A 24,512-nucleotide genomic window follows, 5' to 3' on the forward strand; every position below is an offset into this window, starting at 1 on the left:
AGAATCAAGATTTCCGGGAAAAATATCAATAACCTTAATACCCAGATGATACCACTCTAATGGCAGAAAGTTAAGAGAAACTAATAAGCCTCTTGATGAGGGTGAAAGAGGAGAGTGAAAAAGTTGGCTTAAATCTCAACATTCAGAAAACTAAGATCGTGGCATCTGGTCCTATCACTTCATGGCAAGTAGAAAGGTAAAAAAAATTGAAGCAGACACTATGGATGGTGACTGAAGCCATGAAATTCAAAGACATTTGCTTCTTGGAAGGAAGACTATGACAAATCTAGATAGCACATTAAAAAAAGAGAGATATCACTTTACTAACAAAGCTATGATTTTTCTAGTAGTCATGTATGGATGTGAGAGTTGGAACATAAAGATGGCTGAGTACCAAAGAATTGATGCTTTCTAATTGTGGTGCTGGAGAAGACTCTTGAAAGTCCCTTGGACAACAAGGAGATCAAATCAGTCAATCCTAGAGGAAATCAACCCTGAATATTCATTGGAAGAACTGTTGCTAAAGCTGAAGCTTCACTACACTACTCTGGTCACCTGATATGAAAAGACAACTCATTGGAAAAGCCCTGATTCTGGGAAAGACTGAAGGCAAAAGGAGAAGGGGATGACAGAGGATAAGAAGTAGATGGCATCACCAACTCAATGGACATAAATCTGAGCAAACTCTGGGAGACATGGAGGACAGTGGAGCATAGCGTGCTGCAGTCTATGGGGTCACAAAGAGTTGGACAAAAGTTAGCGACTGAATAACAACTTTTTAAAATCTAAAGACTGAGCTAGGTCCAATGAGAAATTAGAAGTCTGTCTATGATTTAGAAGCCTATATATAATTTCTGCCATCAGTAGAATCAATTTGCAAAAGTAGGATGATTACACAAAATAATTTGTATCAAAATATACAAATCAACAGCAACTTAACAGTAAACATTGCTTGTGTATAAGGGTGAGGAAATTCAAAGAAGTGGGCCAAATGGAAATAGGAGAAAAAATAACAGAAAATCCTCTAGAAATAAACCTATCTATATAAAAACTGAGCAAAATCTCGAGTCTCTTACCTGCATTCATGCTGCAGCATTAAAAGGACATGGTTTCTATAAATAACTATAATTTATCTTTACAAATACTTTCTGATGAAACTTCATAGCATTTTATTGGTATGATGTCATTCGGTTTATAATGCAAAACTACTATTGTCTCCATTTAGTAGATACTCCCTAAGATCCAAGGAATAAAATGAACATTGTAGGGTAATTAAGGTAACTAATTCACTAGCTCATGTAGTAGAACTCGAAACCATAATTATAACTTCTAGTTTAGTGCTCTATTAAGGACAATATAATGTACCTAGCTACTTTGTGTTCTACTGTGGATGTGCTCACTCAGTCACGTTCGACTCTTTGAGACCCTATGGAGTATGACCCACCAGACTCCCCTATCATGAGATTCCCCAGGTAAGAATACTGGAGTGGGTTGCCATTTCCTACTTCATGGGATCTTCTTGACCCAAGGACTGAATCTGCGTCTCCTGCATTGGCAGGTAGATTCTTTACCACTGGGCCACCTAGGAAGCCCCCTGTGTTCTAGGGAAAATGCTAAAAAAAAAGTATAAGGCATTTTTTTATTGGTTTTCATCACCATTAACATACACATTTTAATTTACACATATGCCCATGTCATCAATGTTTTCCTAAGAAGTAAACAAAGTCAGTTAAACAAATAAGCTCCCCTTAATTACATGCAATACTGTAAATGTACACACATATATACTGATGCTAACATTTAATAAATTACCTCTTCTAAGGCATTCCACAACTCCTCATTTGTATGCTCATCAAAGGGATCCAGATTTTTCCTCATGGTCCCAGTGAATAAAACAGCTTCCTAAAAGCCCCAAAACAGTGAATGTTATCACATTAACATCTTTTCATTTTGTTTGAAGGCTTACAGAATTAAAATACAAAAAAGAAAAATTCACTATAATCATTATTAAGGTTTCAAATGCTTTTTTTACAAAATAGTATCTTTAATCTCCCATTGTGCAAAGTGTGCTCCAAAATATCTTCTAGATGTTTGACCAAAAATGAAAGAGTCAAGTTGTCTTAAGAATAAATTGAAGAAAAAAGAGAAAGATTTGACTTTTTAAAGATTGCCTTCCTGGTAATATTTGCTCAAACAAAAAATGAGGATATAATTATTTGAGGAATTTTACATCAAGAGAACTGGATAAATTGTCAATCCTAATGTAATACTGGAAAATATCAACAGAATGATTAATTAAGGTTTATATCTCAAAGCAAGATTAAATTTTTTTCACATTGGCACTGAAGAATGAACTGGGATATTTTCTGCATTGGTAAAACAGACTTCTGAGATGGGGACTCTCTCCACGGGTGTGAATGGAAATCCCCACACATGCAAAAAGAACGTCAGATTCTGGGGTCCACGGTTCCTCTGTCCATGGAGAGAACTCCTCTGATTCTGCACCAGCTGGTCCCCACGTTCTCTCACCTGTGCGTCAGGATGACCTGCCTCACAGATCATTATTAACTGCAAGGTCAGGATAACCTGAAATCCACTGTGGTTTCTGTCACAATTAAAATTATTTTTAATTTAAATAGACCACCCCCCACCCCCACCATTCATCTGCTTTGGGAGGAGCCACATAATAAATTACTCTGGAAATATATATCTTTCTCAGTTTCAGGAAAGAATCTTGTACATAAGCTCATGTTGGCCATTTAAATTTCTTCTGGAAGGCAGGTCACAAAGGATGGAATCCAGGTCTCCTGCATTGCAGGCAGACTCTTTACGGTCTGATGTTGAGATCATTAGTAATACTTGTATAACTAAGTATTACTCCCCTTTGTTAGGGACCATAATAAGCACTAAAGCAAAAGAAATGGGAGATACAGTGTCTGTCCTCAAGTAGAGGAAGAAAATAGTGGAGGATGTGGAGAGGGCTGAGGAAAATGCCAGAGGTTTTTGTCAGGGACCTGGAAAATTAAGAGTTGGGGTATAGGATGGTGGTCAGGAAAAACCTGGTGGGACGGGAGCCAGAAATCAAAGGATAAACAAGGCGATATTCATTCTTCTAGTTCTTGGTAGAAAACATTAGATATCTGTATTATGTTTTTCCCCCAAACTCCCACTGTGTTTTTATTTTTGCTTTACTCTTTAAATTTATGTAAATAATTTTTATATTATAAGCAATTAACATAGACAATTCACCAAGAACCACAAAAACGGAAATTAAAGAACACAGTTGGTCCAGAATGTGTTACTCGTTTTACTTAAGTAGAAATAAAACCTAAAGTTCAGTGTCTAGATCCTTAAGAATAATAATAATTCTTATTGACTGAAGGTTCCCAGAAGCAGCCATGAGCATATACATTTTTTCATCCAGTTACACCTTTACAACAAATCTGAGTCAGTAACTCCTAGACCTGGTAGAAGGCTGAGGACACTGAAGCATGGAAGCTGAGTGGCCTCATTGAAGCCCCACAGTCATATGAGGCAAAGCAGTAATAAAAATGTGAGTCATGTTAACACTAGGTCTACACTCTTAAACCTTCTAGCCCTGGCTGCCTCTTGAATAATTTCCTGGAACTCTTTACACCCTGCTCAGTCTCTCCAGATTATCTCTATCAACCCACATTGTGACTTGGAGACAAATGCATAAAAAGTAGAATAATTAAGGTTCTGTGTTTACAATGCTCAGTGATCATTATCTACACAGATACAAACTTAGCACTGTTTTGTAAGCACATTTTATAGAGTGTGTATACAGAGCATACTCAAAAGTAGGGTGGAAACCAGTGGAACAGAACCAAAACCTGGTGATGTCAATGAATGTTTAGTCTTTACTTACATGTGCTTCCAAACATTACTAGGAGAGCCAAGAATCATCTAATGTTATCTCTTTATTTATAGAATTTTTTTTTAATGTACACAAGCACTCTTTTATTATTGGTGGTGGTGGTTTAGTCTTAAATCATGTACAACTTTTGTGACCCCATGGACTGTGGGCCTTTAACTATTCAGTTCAGTTCAGTTCAGTCCTGTCCAGCTCTTTGCGAGCCCATGATTGCAGCACTCCAGGCCTCCCTGTCCATCACCAATTTCCAGAGTTCACTCAAACTCTTGTCCATCGAACTGGTGATGCCATCCAGCCATCTCATACTCCGTCATTACCTTCTCCGCCTGCCCCCAATCCCTCCAAGAATCAGAGTCTTTTCCAATGAGTCATCTCTTTGCATGAGGTGGCCAAAGTATTAGAGTTTCAGCTTTAGCATCTGTCCTTCCAAAGAACACTCAGGACTGATCTCCTTTAGAATGGATTGGTTGGGTCTCCTTGTAGTCCAAGGGACTCTCAAGAGTCTTCTCCAACACCACAGTTCAAAAGTATCAATTCCTTGGCACTCAGCTTTCTTCACAGTCCAACTTTCACATCCATACATGACCACTGGGAAAAAAATAGCCTTGACTAGATGGACCTTTGTTGGCAAAGTAATGTCTCTGCTTTGCAATATGCTACCTAGGTTGGTCATAACTTTCCTTCCAAGGAGTAAGTGTCTTTTAATTACATGGCAGCAGTCACCATTTGCAGTGATTTTGGAGCCCCCAAAAATAAAGTCTGACACTGTTTCCACCATTTCCCCATCTATTTGCCATCAAGTGATGGGACCAGATGCCATGATCTTCGTTTTCTGAATGTTGAGCTTTAAGCCAACTTTTTCACTCTCCTCTTTCACTTTCATCAAGAGGCTTTTTAAATTTCTCTTCACTTTCTGCCATAAGGGTGGTGTCATCTGCATATCTGAGGTTATTGATATTTCTCCCAGCAATATTGATTCCAACTTCTGCTTCTTCCAGCCCAGCGTTTGTCATGATGTACTCTGCATAGAAGTTAAATAAGCAGGGTGACAATATACAGCCTTGATGTACTCCTTTTCCTATTTGGAACCAGTCTGTTGTACCATGTCCACTTCTAACTGTTGCTTCCTGACCTGCATGTACGTTTCTCAGGAGGCATGTCAGGTGGTCTGGTATTCCCATCTCTTTCAGAACTCTCTGCAGTTTATTGTGATCCACACAGTCAAAGGCTTTGGCATAGTCAATAAAGAAGAAATACATGTTTTTCTGGAACTCTCTTGCTTTTTCCATGATTCAGCGGATGTTGGCAATTTGACCTCTGGTTCCTCTGCCTTTTCTAAAACCAGCTTGAACATCTGGAAGTTCACGGTTCACATATTGCTGAAGCCTGGCTTGGAGAATTTTGAGCATTACTTTACTAGCATGTGAGATGAGTGCAATTGTGCGATAGTTTGAGCATTCTTTGGCATTGCCTTTCTTTGGAATTGGAATGAAAACTGACCTTTTCCAGTCCTGTGGCCACTGCTGAGTTTTCCAGATTTACTGGCATATTGAGTGCAGCACTTTCACAGCATCATCTTTCAGGATTTGAAATAGCTCAATTGGAATTCCATCACCTGCACTAGCTTTGTTCGTAGTGATGCTTTCTAAGGCCTACTTGACTTCACATTCAAGGATTTCTGGCTCTAGGTGAGTGATCACACCATCGTGATTATCTGGGTCATGAAGATCTTTTTTGTACAGTTCTTCTGTGTATTCTTGCCACCTCTTCTTAATATCTTCTGCTTCTGTTAGGTCCATACCATTTCTGTCCTTTATCGAGCCCATCTTTGCATGAAATGTTCCTTTGGTATCTCTGATTTTCTTGAAGAGATCTCTAGTCTTTCCCATTTTGTTGTTTTTCTCTATTTCTTTCCATTGATCACTGAGGAAGGCTTTCTTATCTCTTCTTGCTATTCTTTGGAACTCTGTATTCAGATGCTTATATCTTTCCTTTTCTCCTTTGCTTTTCACTTCTCTTCTCTTCACAGCTACTTGTAAGCCTCCCCAGACAGCCATTTTGCTTTTTTGCATTTCTTTTCCATGGGGATGGCTTTGATCCCTGTCTCCTGTACAATGTCACAAACTTTCGTCATAGTTCATCAGGCACTCTATCAGATCTAGTCCCTTAAATCTATTTCTCACTTCCTCTCTATAATCATAAGGAATTTGATTTAGGTCATACCTGAATGGTCTAGTGGTTTTTCCCTACTTTCTTCAATTTAAGTCTGAATTTGGTATTAAGGAGTTCATGATCTGAGCCACAGTCAGCTCCCAGTCTTGTTTTTGCTGACTGTATAGAGCCTCTCCATCTTTGGCTGCAAAGAATATAATCAATCTGATTTCGGTGTTGACCATCTGGTGATGTCCATGTGTAGAGTCTTCTCTTGTGTTGGTGGAAGAGGGTGTTTGCTATGACCAGTGCATTCTCTTGGTGAAACTCTATTAGCCTTTGCCCTGCTTCATTCCATAATCCAAGGCTAAATTTGTCTGTTACCTCAGGTGTTTCTTGACTTCCTACTTTTGCATTCCAGTCGCATATAATGAAAAGGACATCTTTTTTGGGTGTTAGTTCTAAAAGGTCTTGTAGGTCTTCATAGAACCATTCAACTTCAGCTTCTTCAGTGTTACTGGTTGGGGTATAGACTTGGATTACTGTGATATTGAATGGTTTGCCTTGGAAATGAACAGAGGTCATTCTGTCATTTTTGAGATTGCATCCAAGTACTGCATTTTGGACTCTTTTGTTGACCATTATGGCTACTCCATTTCTTCTAAGGGATTCCTGCCCGCAGTAGTAGATATAATGGTCCTCTGAGTTAACAATCTTTAAGTATTAAGAAGCATTAAAAATAACACAATGCAGATTTCTAGATCCTTTTATCCAAGGATATGAAAGAACTTTACAGACACATCCATTTATTTCTGCTAACTACTGATCGGGTTATTCCTGAGATGGGTATAATCAAAACCTAAAAACTGAGGTGCACAGTGATGGGATTCCCATCCTGTGCTTTTCCTCACTATTCTGTACTGCCTCTCTGGTTAAAATCATTTAAGGGTTAAATTTTAAAAGTTTCCCCCAATAGTCTATTAAATTCTAAAAGTTTCCCCGAAAAGTCTATATACCTTGTAATTCTCAAAGCCTCACAGTTTCACAGAAAGCACCCCAGGGGGATAACCATCTTTATTTCCCACAATAAAATTTCATCTTTAAGACACTTAACATTCATGTTTCTTTATAGGAACCTCTTCAATGCTAAACCAACTATTTATCATTTTGATCTCAGTATTACGTGGTTATCAGCAGATAAAACTGTGACACCTAGGAAGTCTGGGTCCAGAATCTATCTGGGTAAGTTATTAAATAACATGCATACAAAACAAAAAACCAAACAAACCCTGGTATCTATTGAAAACATCAGATGCTAAAAATATACTCTCTTGGAAGGGAAAGGATCAAACCTTTCATGCATTTTGAAAAAATTAATCGAATTAAAAGCAAGTTAGCAAAGGTGCCTTATAAAAAGAACATGTGACAATGCTCTGACATGCATACCTGAGGCACAACTGACATTTTCTTCCTTAAATGGTGAAGTCCAATACTGGTTATTGAGATATTATCAATCCAAATGCCGCCTTTGGGTTCTGACAATCTAAAAAGCACAGCAATGAGGGAACTTTTTCCAGCTCCTGTTCTTCCCACAATGCCCGTCTGTAAAGAGATCCAGGAGGTTTAAGAATTAACAATATAAAACAAAACTGGGAGAAACCTTGGTTGTTGAAGATGAACTTTAAAGTTTTACATAAAGAGTAGTCTATTAGTATTTCAACTATGGCACTGTAGATGTTGTTGGAAAGAGTATTCATTGTTGAGGGGTTGGGAGCCTGTCCTATATATCATTGGAGTTTTAGCAATAACCTTGGATTCTACCCACTAGATACCAGAAGCACTCGCAACACTGTGAGATCCAAAAATATCAGATATTGACAAAGTTCCTCAGTTGAAATCCCATGTCCCCAGAAAGAGTTAAAAAAACAGAATCTATTAATATCTACTGGCAATAAAAAGACAGCAGTCTCCTAAGAGATCCATAAGAAGTCTGTTTGTAAATTTACTGTCTGTGCATTCTGACCTTGAGAATAATGCAATAATTTTACAGAGATGTTAACAAGTCAAGTCAGAAGTGTTATACATGAACAAGCAATCATTTTTTCAGGGATTTATTATTTAAGGGGAATTATTCTTTTTAGAGAAATTAAATCACTTCCTGATGCTAAATATCTTAATTATGTTCTATCTAGATAGGAAACATCTTAAAATTGTAAAATTCAGGTCTCAGCATTGCAAAAGACAGTAGCCAACAGGCAAAATACACATGATGAGTCAACAACAACACAAACAACATTTGCTATTTATATGGGACCTTTCATCTAAGCTATTCAAAAGATAGTTTACTAACCAGTTAACAGTTATAATTGCACCTTGAGAAAGATACATGTCAAATGTCAGTCTAGTTAGTAAAACCGAAGCAGAGAGAAATTAAGTACATTAACAGTAAGATCAAAGAATCAGTATAATGCAAATAAAATGCTGGTCAGGAATGAAACTGTACTATAAAAACTAACATTTAGCTGTGTGCATTTAAACACGTATGTAGAAACTAGCATTTTCCCTCCAACCAATGAGATTATCCAACTGCAAATTCTCTGATGGGCGCTTCCCCAGTTTCATCTCTATTTAGGACTATGGAGCTGATGAAGGGTATGAGACATAATTTCAATCATTTATAAATTAATTCAGTCAATAAATTTTTTAAAAGTCACAGCTTTAAGCAGAGAAGAACTAAACCGTTCTGAGCACTGATTATATGCTATGAACTTTACATACTTTCTCATTTGAATATTTCCAAGTTTCCAAAGCTTAATCTGTAAAATCAATAATTGTAGTTCAAACAAGAATTTATAGAGATTACATGTAAGAAAAGTAGCTTATTTGATATATCTTTGCAGCCACCTTCTACTTTATGATAAGTTCTAATTTATATAATACAGGTGGGCCATTTTCTGCACATAGGCAGGCTCTAGTACATGTATACCAAGCTCATGTGTTTGTGTACAGGCTGACCTGGAAAATATTGCAGGTTCAGTTCTAGATGACTGCAATTAACTAAGTATCACAATAAAGCAACTCACATGACATTTTTGGTTTCCCCATGCATATAAAAATCATGCTTATGCAACATTATAACCTGTTATATGTGCAACTGCATTATGTCTTAAAAGAGCAGTGTACATATCTTAATTTTAAAATACTTTATTTCTAAAAAATGCTAACCATTACCTGAACTTTCAAAAAAAAATGTAGTAGTAACACCAAAGATCACTGATCACAAGTCATAAGAAATATAATAATTATGAAAAAGTTTGAAATATTGAATTACCAAAATGCAACAAAGAGACATAAAATGAGCAAATGCTGTAGGAAAAATGGTGCTGATGGATGTGCTTGACTCAGGGTTGCCACAAATGTTCAATTTGAAAAAAAAAAAAAAAAAAAAGCACTATCTGTGAAGCACAGTAAAACCAGGTATGCCTGTATTTCTGGGTGTTCTCATGTGTATATCAAAACACATCAGAACACAGACAAGGACTGTGTCTGTGAGAATGTCTGTGAGCTCCAAACTCCAGTGAGGAGAGTAAGAAAGAAGCAACTCAAAGAATACCCAGCTTTAGCTATTTCTACAATTCAGTCAGCTAAACTATAGTCTGGAAGTTTTTCCCAGGTCACCAAAGGCTTTTACTAATTGCTTATGGAAAGTATTACCAATATCAGTAGTTTTACATTACTAATACCAAAGACACTTGAAAATAGTCTTATTTTAGCTGCTTTGCAGCTGCCCCTTTGTTTTTTCCAAATAGGCCAAGGCTGGTTTCTGACAAATGCACCAACTTAACAAGACATTTGTAGCTGGGTCTCTTTTCATACATCAAACTCAATACCCAATGCCCCACGCAAAAAGCCCCTTCCTCTGACTCCCCTACTTTACTCTCATTACTTCATTCCTGGGCTCGAGGGCCCACCTTACTTCTGAATTTTCCTGAGTCCGGCATAGTGCCAAGTTCTGAAGATTCTACTTCTGCAATGTGTCATGGCTCACTTTCTTATTTTAAGGCCCAAAGTCATCACCTTAGTGACAGACTATATCAAGTTTTAAAAAACAAAGCAAATCTTTTTCTTAATCATAATTAGTGCAAATGAATCTGAAAAACGAATACATGCTAGTCATCACCATAGACTCTATTAAAATCATCCCTAAGATGTTGATGTATCTTTTTTCTGGCTTTGTATATGTGTGTGTTGCTCATTTAAACAAAATGGTATTAATATGAACATACTATTACAACCTGTTTTCAATAGGTATTTCATAAAAAATAATTATTTTAATGGCCATATAATATATAGTATTTATGATCATTTATTTATCAAACCCCCTCTTGGTGGACATTTAGGCAGTCTCTAATATTTTGCTATTATAAATAACTGTGTGTTAAATATCCTTGAAGTGAAATCTTTAAAAGAAATCTTCATTATTCCCTTAAGATAAATTCTTAGATGTGAAATTGCTGAGAAATAGGTATGGACATTTTTAAAGGATATTCTTCAGTACTTCCAAATTACCCTCCAGAAGTACTATGCCAATTTCTGCTCCCACTCGTTTCCCAGCACATCACAAACCTGAGTCTTTTAGCTTTGTTTCAATCAGCACCAGTTTGTTTCAGAAAAAAGGGAAATCACTTTCCCAGGACATCTTGTTGGAGGCACAACAACTCCTGTCTCCCTGCCTCCCACATCTGCCCACTCGGGTGCATATGCACTCACTTCTCAGATTAAACTCCTGAAGGCCAGCTCTGTGCCTGTTCACTCTACCCTGGGACATCTCTTCTACAAAACCATCCCCGCTAAGCTCTCCATCCTTCATCTTCACAAGTCAGATTCCTTGGGGTCATTCAGTAGTATTGAGGGCTGAACATGAAAATATCTTATACACCCGGGAGTTCATTTCCCTGAATGCTCTGAAGGTGTCTAGTTCTTCATTCACTGAATCAGAGCATCATGCCTTTGTTTAAGCTGATTCTATATCCCAGAAGGACTTCCACATGCATTTCCACCTGCTGAAACCCTATCACACATCACTAAGTCTGTCTAACATACATCACTAAGTCTGTCTCACATGGCTAATTCTTTGAAAATACTCTACTTGTCTTCTCATGTAGACTTCTCCCAACCCTATATCTTTTTCTAAACTTATATAAAAATCATGACAGCCTTCTATCTTACAAAGCTAATAGATACATTTTCTTGCCTATCAAAATCAATCTGTGTGCATTGTCAACAGGATCTGTATTGGATTTTTTAAAATATTATTTGTATCATCTGTGGTGTCCTTTGTAAAAGAGGTTTTCACAGGGGGCTGAAATTTTTAACTGAGGGTGGATAAATGTATGAAAGATCTATTATTATATTCTCTAGGTATATGAAAAGCTGAACAGAGAGACAGACACAGTAGATAAATCCCACAGCTATAAATATAATTGCAAATGGCCAACCCTTCATTTTCACAGAACATACAAAATTTTACACAGTGTAAGTGGTTAAGGTCATTTTACAACCTATGAAAATGACAACTATCTTTGTATAAGCATTCATTGTGTGCTGGTCTCCATGCTAATTGATACACGGGTTTTAATCTTGTTTAAGGTGTACAACTACCCTAGAGGTAAGGTCCTATCACCACCATTTTGCAAAAGAAAAGATTGAGGCTTATAAGGTGAATTAGTCTGCCTGAAATAACAGAGCCCATTAGTTGCAGCATGGGACTCAAATCCACGTTTGCCAGACCTTTTTCCATCTGCTATGGTCTCCTTATCACCTGGATGGCCTAAAGCCTTATCATGTCCTTCTGTCTAACTAGATGAGAGAAAGTGGGTAGAGGTGTAGTTGCAGGCCTAATATAGAGATCCTATGGCCAGAGAGTTAAAGTATAATGCCGATACAGGTGCCTATAATGTGGTGCATGGGACAAGAGCTGACATCATTGAATAAAGATGGTACCTGAGGTCAGGTGGGCCAGCTGTCAGCAGGAAAAAACAGCACCCACAGTTGGGCATGGAGAGAAACTTGCAGTTAAGTGGGGTACACGGTGCCTGAGGAACAGGCCAAACAGACCTTGAGCCCTGCTTAGGGCAGCAGGACTCATTTCTAATACCATCAGGTGGTGAAAAAGGCACACATGCTCAGTAACAACAGGGTTTTAGATGATTCATGAGCTCCACTTCAAATTGTCAAAGGGCATTTCTTGGAAATCATAGGTGATCACTCATCAAAAACTGCCCATGGGAAAGAAAGGACTTTACTGGGAGGTCTTGTTCAAATGTGATGCTGAGTCAAGAGGTCTGGGTGAGCCTCTGCATTTCTAAGAAGCTCCAGGAGATGCAGGTGCTGGCTTGTACCACAGTCCAAGTCACAAGGAATTAGGAAACCCCCTAGGTAAGGTGGCAGTCTAGGAGTGAGGAGAGGGGTTGCTGAGAAAATAATATGTAAACAAGGATAAAAGGTAGGAAAATAATATTTTGCTACATTATAGCGAGGTCTAATAAGTGTCTGTAAAAATGAATTATCTAGGAAATAGCTCTAAGCAAAGAAACAAACAAAAAACAACCAAATTCAATCTACCTCCAGAGCTGGAAAATGCTTTAAAATGGCCCAGGACTCTCCAAAATGATCAAATCAACCACAGAATCTTCTAAATAAAAAATACACCCCAGAATCTAACCAGGAAACCTAGGGTACTATTTACCTTTTGAAATTGAAAGAAAGTGTTTGTCTCTCATCCATGTCCAACTTTTTGTGACCTCATGGACTGTAGCCCATCAGACTCCTCTGCCTATGGAATTCTCCAGGCAAGAATACTGGACTGGGCTACCATTCCCTTCTCCAGGGTATCTGCCCAACCCAGGGATTGAACCTGGGTCTCCTGCATTGCAGGCAGATTCTTACAAATGAGCCACCAGGGAAGCCTCATTTACCTTATACTAGTTCTTTATTTTTATTCAGTTTTTCTTCCATGAAGAAATCTGCATAGTACTTACTACACTTTCATACTAACTCTAACTTCCAGGAATCAGAACAACAGAGGAAAGAGAATAAAGCCCGACTTCTGCTGAGCCGGCTCACACCCACATCTCTCTTTTCCTCGACCCCCAGCTACCTTTCCCAATCAAATTCCACGAAGTGATGGGGACTGGGACAAGTAAGCAGGAGTATAAACTGGGGGTTCAGAGAAGGCAATGGCAACCCACTCTGGTACCCTTGCCTGGAAAGTCCCATGGACGGAGAAGCCTGGTAGGCTGCAGTCCATGGGGTCGCTAAGAATCAGACATGACTGAGCAACCTTTCACTTTTCACTTTCATACATTGGAGAAGGAAATGGCAACCCACTCCAGTGTTCTTGCCTGGAGAATCCCAGGGACAGGGGAGCCTGATGGGCTGCCGTCTATGGGGTCGCACAGAGTCGGACATGACTGAAGTGACTTAGCAGCAGCAGCAGCAAACTAGGGGTTAACAACTATGGAGTGAAATGGCTTCATGAACACACTCAGTTCAGTTCACTTCAGTTGCTCAGTCATGTCCGACTCTTTGCTACCCCGTGAATTGCAGCACGCCAGGCCTCCCTGTCCTTCACTCCTGGAGTTCACTCAAACTCACGTCTATCGAGTCAGTGATGCCATCCAGCCTTCTTATCCTCTGTCATCCCCTTCTCCTCCTGCCCCCAATCCCTCCTAGTATCAGAGTCTTTTCCAATGAGTCAACTCTTTGCATGAGGTAGCCAAAGTATTGGAGTTTCAGCTTCAGCATCAGGCCTTCCAATGAACACCCAGGACTGATCTCCTTTAGGATGGACTGGTTGGATCTCGTTGCAGTCCAAGGGACTCTCAAGAGTCTTCTCCAACACCACAGTTCAAAAGCATCAATTCCTTGGCACTCAGCTTTCTTCACAGTCCAACTTTCACATCCATACATGATCACTGGAAAAAAAATAGCCTTGACTAGATGGACCTTTGTTGGCAAGGTAATGTCTCAGCTTTTCAATATGCTTTCTAGGTTGGTTATAACTTTCCTTCCAAGGAGTAAGCATCTTTTAATTTCATGGCTACAATCACCATCTGCAGTGATTTTAGAGCCCCCCAAAATAAAGTCTGACACTGTTTCCACTATTTCCCCATCTATTTCCCATGAAATGATGGGACCAGATGCCATGATCTTAGTTTTCTGAATGTTGAGCTTTAAGCCAACTTTTTCACTCTCCACTTTCACTTTCATCAAGAGGCTTTTTAATTCCTCTTCACTTTCTGCCATAAGGGTGGTGTCATCTGCATTTGAGGTTATCGATTTTTCTCCTGGCAATCTTGATTCCAGCTTGTGCTTCTTCCAGCCCAGCATTTCTCATGATGTACTCTGCATAGAAGTTAAATTTGCAGGGTGACAATATACAGCCTTGATGTACTGCTTTTCCTATTTGGAACTAGTCTGTTGTTCCATGTCCAGTTCTAACTGTTGCTTCCTGACCTGCATACAGGTTCTTTAAGAGGCAGGTCAGGTGGTCTGGTATTCCCATCTCTTTTAGAATTTTCCAGTTTATTGTGATCCACACAGTCAAAGGCTTTGGCATAGTCAATAAAGCAGAAATAGATGTTTTTCTGGAACTCTCTTGCTTTTTCCATGATCCAGCGGATGTTGGCAATTTGATCTCTGGTTCCTCTGCCTTTTCTAAAACCAGCTTGAACATCAGGAAGTTCATGGTTCACGTATTGCTGAAGCCTGGCTTGGAGAATTTTGAGCATTACTTTACTAGCGTGTGAGACGAGTGCAATTGTGTGATAGTTTGAACATTCTTTGGCATTGCCTTTCTTTGGGATTGGAATGAAAACTGACCTTTTCCAATCCTGTGGCCACTGCTGAATTTTCAAAATTTGCTGGCATATTGAGTGCAGCACTTTCGCAGCATCATCTTTTAGGATTTGAAATAGCTCAACTGGAATTCCATCTTCTCCACTAGCTTTGTTTGTAGTGAGGCTACAAGTAAGGCCCACTTGACTTCACATTCCAGGATGTCTGGCTCTAGGTGAGTGATCACACCATCGTGATTATCTGGGTCATGAAGCTCTTTTTTGTACAGTTCTCCTGTGTATTCTTGCCACCTTTTCTTATTATCTTCTGCTTCCATTAGGTCCACCCCATTTCTGTCCTTTATCGAGCCCATCTTTGCATGAAATGTTCCCTTGGTATCTCTAATTTTCTTGAAGTAACCCTATGATTTGGGAAATTTAAGATGGAAGAATACAAGTCTTCTATGTTCCTAAGTTGTACTACAGAGTTTCATATAATGATAATTCATATTTTTGGCTTTTGAGAAAATTTAAGATTAGTACAAATTAACAGAATTTTGTACAATGGGAAATCTGACAGACACATTGTCTACTGACAAGCAAACACTGACAAGCCTACAGTGCTATCAGGGACAGGATTTTATGAATAGCTGAGATTAATGTCTTTCCATTAACCTCACTTAGAGTGCGGCCCTCCCTTCTTTTCTGACCTACAATGGAACTGGAAATAATTTGGAGCCAGCTTTTGTGACTAAGTGAAGCTGCTCCCTGGGGATCATTTGGATATTGAGTTGATTATTCTTTCACATCTCAAGAGTATCAGTCATTAAATAATGGTTATAGTCCACTAAATAGGTCCATGGTAGAGAGTTTTATAGTGGTTATTTAAATATTTAACATGCTAGGTAATCAGTTGTTTACAAGCTGTCTTTTGTGTGTGTTTTGGTTACTGGTTGCTCACACCTGTTAAGTCCCCCAGCACCCTCTGTGTGCCATGCAGAATGCCACTTTCTGGGGAACAAAGATGACAACAAGATGCTCCCTGATCTTAAGAAGCCTCAGAGTTCTGCAAGATTCAGACCCAAAATTATAAAGCATGCCATAGATGTTACCTTTTTTTAACTGTAGTAAAATTTACATAACATAAAATTTACCAGATTAACCATTTTAAGTGGACAATTTAGTGTTAAGCACTTTCACATTGTTGTGCAACCAACTTCTAGAATATTTTTTTGCCTTTAAAAACTGAAATTTTATACCCATTAAACTACAACTCCCCGTTGCTCCTCCCCCATCCCTGGAGACGACCATCCTACTTCCTGTCTTCATGAATTTGATTACTGTAGGAACGTCATATAAGTAGAATCATACAGTATTCATATATGGCTTGTTTAATATATCATGTCCCCAGGGTTCATTCATGGGTCAGAATTTTCTTCCTCTTTTAAGGCTGAGTAATATTTCATTTTAAGGATATAATACATTTTGTTTATCCACTCACTTTCAACATGAACATTTTGGTTGCTTCCAATTTTGGCAGCTATGAACACAAATGTACCATACACTATCTTAAAAGATTACATAGATCCTGCGGAAGCATAGAGGGGCTTAAAGAGGCAGATGAATTAAAGTCGACTGAGAAACTGAGGAGATATCCACCATCCAGATGACAGAAGGGAAGGGTCTCTGAGGTATAGTGTCAGCATGCACCCTGGAAGTGGGAGGATTCAGTGTTTTGGGGGGATCTATACATGACCTGAGTACAGGGGTTGTGTGTATGTTAGGACTCCAGGCTGGAGAGGTAGGTGGAACTTCCTATCACCTTGTCTGTTCTGGTTCATTGTCTTTTTTAAGACTCTGCCCTGGTCCCAGGCAAGGGCCTCAACTGAGTGTGGAAGGAACATCACCAAAAGACATGGACATTGGCAGGATCCCTCTGCTGTCTCCCACATGGATCTTCCCCTGCTCCATTCAATTTGCTTTCAACAACTTTGAGTGAGTCTCTGGGCCCTGCCTCCAGCTGGGGACTCTGGTTCCTCACCTCTGAGTCACGATTCTAGACTCTTCTCTGATGGTCCCAAGCTAGCCATACCATCCCCTATTTGGAGTGGACCTAGGGTTGCACTGTGGTTCCAGAAGCAGCTTACCCAGGCCAGTAAGTACCAGACCTGTGCTAAAGAAAGAAGCAGCTTGTGCATGGGAGGTCAGGGGTATGACAGCTCAGTGTAGGTGAGTGGAAGACAAGTCTACAGAAAAGATGAAAGGACAGAGGGGGAGGCTGCAACTGAAGGGTATCACAGAGGATGAGAAGGTTTCAGAAAAACAAAGAATAAAGATATGTAGGAAGGTGATATTGGAGGGTTAGGGACAGGGAGCTAGGACTGACTTCGAAGAGTCTGCAAGAGTAATCAGGTGTCATATATACAGTGGTCCCCAGTCTTTTTGGCACCAGAGACCTGTTTTGTGGAAGATGATTTTTCTACAGACTGGAGGTAGGAGGAGATGGTTTCGGGATGATTCAAGCACATTACATTTATTGTGCAGTTTATTTCTATTATTATCTCAACTCCACCTCAGATTATCAAGTATTAGAACCCAGAGGTTGCAGACCCCTGACATATAGTATCCCAGGTCAGGTTAAATTCCAGATCAGGAGCCCAGAGTCCACTAACCACCATGAGCAGCTCATGACACGGGGAAAGAAATGCTGAGATCCCCAGTCCATGGTCAGTTTCCAGGAAAGAATCCCAACAATGTCACTGATCTAATCCCCATCCACAGAGAAATAGAGTCTCCCTGACACATCGACAAGGAAGCCAACAGTAGATGTTGCTAAATCTTTATCTGGATTTTAAAGCAGCAAATGGTGTAAACAAACCTTTTCTTTTGATTCAGTGCATTCTGTCAGGTCCTTCAATACCAGAGGCCCATCTAAGGTGTGCCTGAAGTTCACATTCTCAAAGGCAAGCTCTCCTTCATGGGGCCAGTCCAGTGGCGGACGATACTCGTATTCCCAGGGTGCTTCTTTCTCAAGCTCCGTATATTCAACCACCCTTTCTGCTGACACCATCTGAAAGACATATGACATCACGTGGGTTAGGAATGGAAAGTCTGGTTTATGCATGATCAGAGACTGTAAATGAGATGTTTTGCTTTTTTATCTTGATATCTGCATTTATGTGGTTAAGAATATCTCAGGTCTTATCATCTTCAAAGGACAGAAGTGGCAATCTAAGGAGGACTTTGATAATATGCCATTTTCTTGTAACACTCACTTATGGCTACTTCCTTCAACATGGTATTAAAACTAAAAGAATTAGAAAGATGAATGGTAAGATTTTATTGATCCACTTTTCATACCTGAATAAAAAAACAAGAGAATTTTGTCAAAGAAAAGAATATTTATGGACATCGGCCCATAATCTGTGGCTTCAGAAGGGCCATGTGTTATGGATGAGCAGAACTGAAAGATCATCAAACCTCATTTTAATAATTAGATCAAACTTTCTACTCTATCAGAAAATAGAAGTGGAATGATTTTATTTTTACTGTTTTTCTCCCTTTAGATGAAGGTGCAAATATTCAAGATAGGATATAATTTACATAATAAGGCCTCCTTAACAACCATAACTTGATACCTCTGATAGCACATTCTGAGAGGGAGTTTATCCTGCCCAAAAGAAGCGACACCAGCAAATTCAGGCATTCAGTACATACAAGAATGAATGCTAACATGGGGGGGGGGGGTGGCGAATACCAATTAATTAAACAACCAATTTTAAAATTTTAAATTCTAATTTTACCAAAAATGAGGAATTACTCATTAAGGAAGAAAAATAAACTAGTACTTAAGAAATTAACTTATATCCTCCCCAGGATTTCAGGGCCTCTCTGGTACAGAGACATTATTTTTGAAGACATCTTGTGATGAATATAAAACTTGTTGACATAGGACACATAAGACTGAGAAAAAGATGTCTATATTTTATTTTATATTCATTTTGAGGAGGAAGAATCAAAAAAACTATTACCCACAATGTAAAAATAACAAGTCTAATATTTTACATAAGAACTGCTTTTATGCCATTTAATAACAAGGAGACTAGAAAAGGCTAAGGACATCAAGATAAACATCACCATTTTCTCAACTTCAGCACTTTGCCTGATGCACCACTGGAATATCCACGTGAACGTGAGGGCAAGAGAAAGCACTAGGCCAAACTGCCCTGGATTCAAAGCTAAATGAGGAAGAGAAAGGGGAATAAAGTCAGTCCCAATATTTTTAAAAAATTTATTTTATTGAAGTATAGTTAAGTTACAATGTTTAGCAAAATGACTCAGTTATATGTACATTCATTTTCATATATTTTTCCATTATGGTTTATCAGAAGATATTGAATATAGTTCCCTGTGCTATATAGTAGGGCCTTGTTACTTATCCATTCTACATATATAATGGATTGCATCTACTAATCCCAAGTTCCCAGTCCATCTCTCCCCAGCCTCATCTCACTCTTGGCAACCAGAAGTCTGTTTTCTATGTCTGTGAGTCTGTTCTCTTTCACAGATAAGTTCAATTATGTCATATTTTAGATTCCACGTGTAAATATTATCATATGTCTTTCTCTGTCTGACTTACTTTACTTAGTATGATAATCTCTCGGTCCATCCATGCTGCTGCAAATGCATTATTTCATTCTTGTTAATAGTTGAGAAATATTCCATTATATATAAATACCACATCTTACTCTATCCATTCATCTACTCATGAATATTTAGATAGTTTCCATGGCATGGCTATTGTGAATAGTGTTGCTGTAAACATAGGGATGGATATATCTTTTTGAATTATAGTTTTCTTCTGATATATGCCCAGGAGTGGAACTGCTCGGTCATATGACAACTCTATTTTTAGTGTTTTGAGGAACCTCTATACTGTCTTCCATAGAGACTGTACCAATTTACATTCCCACCAACAGAGTGGGAGGGTTCCATTTCCTCCACATTCTCTTCAGTTTTTACTATTTTTAATCTTTTCAGTGATGGCCATTCTGACTGGTATGGAGTGATACCTCTTTGTAATTTTGCTTTGCATCTTTCTAATAGTTAGTAATGATAAACATCTTTTCACATGCCTATTGGTTATCTGTATGTCTTCTTTGGAGAAATGTCTATTTAAGTCTTCTGTCCATTTTTTAATTAGCTTGATAGTTACTGAGTTATATGAGCTGTTTGCACATTTTGGAAATTAAGCACAGTAGGTCATATCATTTGCAAATATTTTCTCCCAGTCTTCAGGCTGTCTTTTTGTTTTGTTTATGGTTTCCTTTGTTGTACAAAAGCTTGTAAGTTTGATTAGATCCTATTTGCTTATTCTTGCTTTTATTTCTATCACCTTGGGAGACAGATCTAAGAAAACATCAGTACAATTTATGTCAGAGACTGTTTTGCATATGTTCTCTTCCAGGAGTATTACACTGTCATGTCTTATGTTTAACTCTTTAAGACATTTTGGGTTTATTTTTGTGGAGGGTGTGAGAGTGTGTTCAAACTTCATTAATTTATATGTGCCTGTCCAACTTTCACAATACAACTTGCTGAAGAGACAACTCAGTCCCATTCTTAACTCCAAACCTGGCTCCTTCTGTCCTTTTACCAGAAAGACTCCTTTATGATATTTGAATCCCTTGCATATAATGCTAGTACATTACTTATACTTTTACTATGTGTTGATTGAGACCATGATACAATGGGAAAAAAGCAAACAAACAATAAACCTCATTATAAATTCATGTTGCTGTTGTTCAGTCTCTAACTCGTGTCCAATTCTTTGTGATCCCATGGACTTCAGCATACCAGGCTTCCCTGTCCTTCACTATTTATGAATTCATAAAGACTATTAGTTCATTAATCCCAAGAGGACTGAGGCAAACTTGACAGCATCATACAGGTGAGAAATAATGGGATGATTCAAACTTTGGTCACATGATTTTGAGAACTATTATCCAACACTTTCAACGTACAACACAGCTATCAGTTCAGTTCAGTTCAGTTTAGTCGCTCAGTTGTGTCCGACTCTTTGCGACCCCATGAAACGCAGCACACCAGGCCGCCCTGTCCATCACCAGCTCCCAGAGTTCACTCAGACTTACGTCCATCGAGTCAGTGATGCCATCCAGCCATCTCATCCTCTGTCATCCCCTTCTCCTCCTGCCCCCAATCCCTCCCAGCATCAGAGTCTTTTACAACACAGCTATAGGAATAAAAAAAAAAGAAAAAAAAGAAAAAAAAAAACAAGGCCCTGGGTTCTAAGAGCCTCTGCTTTAAAATCTAAAATACTACTCTCATTTGTCCATTATTAAAAACTGTGATTCAGTGTTGTTACTATGGAGTAATTACAGATGGTGAATTCATGCCACTCACACCAACATCTGCTCATCTGGTACCCACATAGTCATGAGGATAGTGTTCTATCTTACAGAGCATCTTCTCACTTCAGTGTACCAGGTACCTATAACCAAGAGATCTGAGTAGACCTAGAGCTAAAACCTAAAGCTCTAAACTGGAGAAAAAGCTTAATTGTAAACTTGGTTCTCTCTTCCCCAACTACAGGACACTACCCAGAATGTTCAGAAGTCTGCTTGCTACAGATGTGTAAACCTCCAATCATTCAAAGAAAGATAAAGGGATAGAAGGTCTCATCAAGACCCAAATAACTTCCCTCCTTGGCCACACTGTGGAATGAAATACTGCAAACATTTTAATACAACTCGTTAGAAACAAAGGGTATATGATATCAGACAAGATGTTCAGTTTAACAACTTAATGCAGGTATAAATTATAACTATACCACAAACAGTTATATTCATATCTGTACTTACTTTTTGCCAGCATCAGGGACCCAAAACAAATGACAATGAAAAAGACGGCACAGATGATATCCAGACGCACGGCGAACCATTGAAATGTGGTCAAAAGTAAGAACCAAGCCTCTGGATTTGTGAACCACAATAAACAAGTAGAAATATCATGTTAGCTGCTTCGAGCAAGGGAGAACACTTCTCTCAGTTAAGCTACAGAAGGTTTTTACACAAGGTAGGATAGCCAAGTAACACATCCAAGGAAGATCCAGGAAGCTAGGTTCTGACACCAGACAATGTATAGGACACATAGGAATCACTCCAAGGCTTCATGGAAAGCATGCATTGAAAATTTCAACCCACAGGTTATAAACAGAAATATTATAGTCATAAAGAAGATGGAAAAATGGTCTCATTGGTGTGTTTCCTGCAGTGTTGGGGCTAAATATGAAGATCGCCCTCTCATATGGTCTGCAGTTCCCAGCTCTCTGACAGCAGACAGCACAGTTCACCCTATTTCCAGCATCTCAGCACTTACTACAGGGCCCTGCACAGTGTTTAATCTTAGGTGTGCTTAGTCACTCAGTCATGACCAACTCTTTGCGACCCCATGGACTATAGCCTGCCAGGCTCCTCTGTCCATGGGATTCTCCAGGCAAGGATATTGGAGTGGGTTGCCATTTCCTTCTCCAGGGAGCCAGTATCTAAATGACCATCAGGTAAAAGGATCTGAACGTGGCTTTCAAAATGATACTTTATCTTGAAAATGCAATAAAGAGTGTATAGATGAAGCAGGATTTTATAGACCTAGAGTATATTCTGAAATCACTATCTAGGGAAAATATTTCACTGACACACACAAAAATAATTTCTTTGTATCAAGTGGGCAACAAATCAGGAAACCATTTTCCTCAATCATGCCTGCCACTCTGCATGCTCTAAAAATAAAGTTGGCAAACTAGAGTCTGGGGCCAGGAATAATCCACCATGTGGTTCTGAAAATAAAGTTCTATTGGAACACAGCTAGGGCCATTTGCTGTCTTTGTGCTACAACATGAAAGGTGAGTCGTTGCAACAGAGATAGCACAGCACACAAAGCCTACCATGTTTACTATCTGGCTCTCCACAAAAATATGTTCATTGACTGCTGTCCTAAAGGGACAAAACCACAGGACGTGGTGACAATTGGACAATACAAGGCCATAAGGGGGAGAAAAGTAGGGGTGTGACAGGGGAATAGAGGAGCACAGAGAGGATGCTGAGAGGAAGGGGTGGGGGAGGTAGGTGTGCAGAGGGGGACGTGGGGCAGCATAGAGAGAGGTGCAGGCCAGCAAGACCACCTGAGAGGGGGGTCAGGCCTCAGAAGACAGCACATCCCATCCTTAGAAATCATCTCCAGAAACTTACAGACCTGAGTGTAAATCCTGGTGTGCATCAAACACTTCCTGAAACCTCTGTTCAGCTTTGTACGCCCGGATGCTCCACAGTCCTTGAAGAGATGATGCTAAGTGGGAAAATACCGGGCTCCGAGCTGGGGAAGACACATAACAGAGAAAGTCAGGGAGGCTCTATGCAAGAAAACCCACTGCCTCCCAGGCTCTGTGGTCACACATCCTGCCAAAAGGCACACCTGGGGCTTCCTGGCGGGCTGCCTTGGGGAGGAAAAATGGCATCATTTCTCAAGAGGTTTCTCTATGAGAATCCTCAAACTCTTGCTTAAAGCAAGCTTCACTTTAACAACCTGGAAATCAAAGATATGTTTTGAAAACATATTGGACCGCATTCAAACTGGAGCTAGATTTAGATAATAAAATTCTTTGCTAACTCATTCAGTAAGGTTCTCCTCAAATAAGGCCTCCCTCCTTATTCTTCCCTGATATCCCTCTGGGTGGAAATTACTGTTCATGAATGTTTGAGTTAGTGGAATTTTAAAATTTAATTCTCTGTGAGAGTACTCACGACCCTGAATTTTGATGAGCTACCTGCGTGCTGTCTCCACTTCAGATGAATAGCCTAAGGGCTGGGATAGTCAGTACATCCCCAACCTCGGACCAGAGCCAGACCCAGTACAGGGTGAGATGAGTAAGGGGAATGGAAAGTCTGCAGCCTCCCCCGTCCTGGGCCTCTCCCTGCACCTGCGCCAGGAGCCTCTGTGTGGGTCACGGAGCACCTGGTTCTGCACTGCCCTTGTGCCCACAGGACCCAGCAGACGAGGAGCCTTTGAACAGCCTTGACTTCCATTCCAGGAACCAACTGCCTGCTGGACACCTATCCTGGTGTTTGGAGGTCACTGTGGCTGTGACAGTCATAATCACCCTTTTAGAATCAGACAGTGGCCTTAGTGGCTATTCTCTTGAATGATTTCATGTGGGTTTGGGGTCTGGTGTCATATCACTGGTCATCCATTTCCTTCCATCTTCTCTAAGAGCACACTGACCATGAGCACCAGGGTCAGGCTCTTGCCTGTCAGGGAACAGGTGGGCTGCAGGCTGCCAGGAAGGGAGGACCCCTTATGGTTTCATTCCCACTGTGGACAAGGTTGTGACATGCTGTTGTCAGGGTCAGATAGTGAGCCTGTGACTTCTGTCCTGGATGAGTAATAGATAACTTGTGCTTTATCAGCAGGAAATACTGACTTCACTTTGTTACCTGTGTATCTCCTAGAGAAGACCTGTTAGTAAAACCTGGATATTTAGGGGAAGTGAACATCATTTATCTTATAGGAGGCTACAGAGATTTTATAAAGTGATGGGAAAAAAGAATCAAGGG

At 39.5% G+C, this 24,512-nt stretch overlaps 1 protein-coding gene across 2 annotated transcripts in view; it reads right to left on the minus strand.

The window, feature by feature from the left end:
- LOC133258049 (ATP-binding cassette sub-family C member 4-like) overlaps nucleotides 1-24,512 on the minus strand; it is a 656,993-nt gene that overhangs the window by 18,532 nt on the left and 613,949 nt on the right. For both annotated transcript variants that reach the window (XM_061434381.1, XM_061434382.1), the window contains 6 exons: nucleotides 23,155-23,274; nucleotides 21,765-21,875; nucleotides 19,021-19,121; nucleotides 17,762-17,953; nucleotides 7,493-7,648; nucleotides 1,813-1,902 (listed from right to left, as the gene is read on the minus strand). In XM_061434381.1, the coding sequence (XP_061290365.1) occupies nucleotides 1,813-1,902; nucleotides 7,493-7,648; nucleotides 17,762-17,953; nucleotides 19,021-19,121; nucleotides 21,765-21,875; nucleotides 23,155-23,274 (770 nt within the window). The remainder of the gene's footprint in view (nucleotides 1-1,812; nucleotides 1,903-7,492; nucleotides 7,649-17,761; nucleotides 17,954-19,020; nucleotides 19,122-21,764; nucleotides 21,876-23,154; nucleotides 23,275-24,512) is intronic.

The sequence above is a fragment of the Bos javanicus genome, chromosome 12 (assembly GCF_032452875.1).
Source record: "Bos javanicus breed banteng chromosome 12, ARS-OSU_banteng_1.0, whole genome shotgun sequence".
Classification (NCBI taxonomy): Eukaryota; Metazoa; Chordata; class Mammalia; order Artiodactyla; family Bovidae; genus Bos; species Bos javanicus.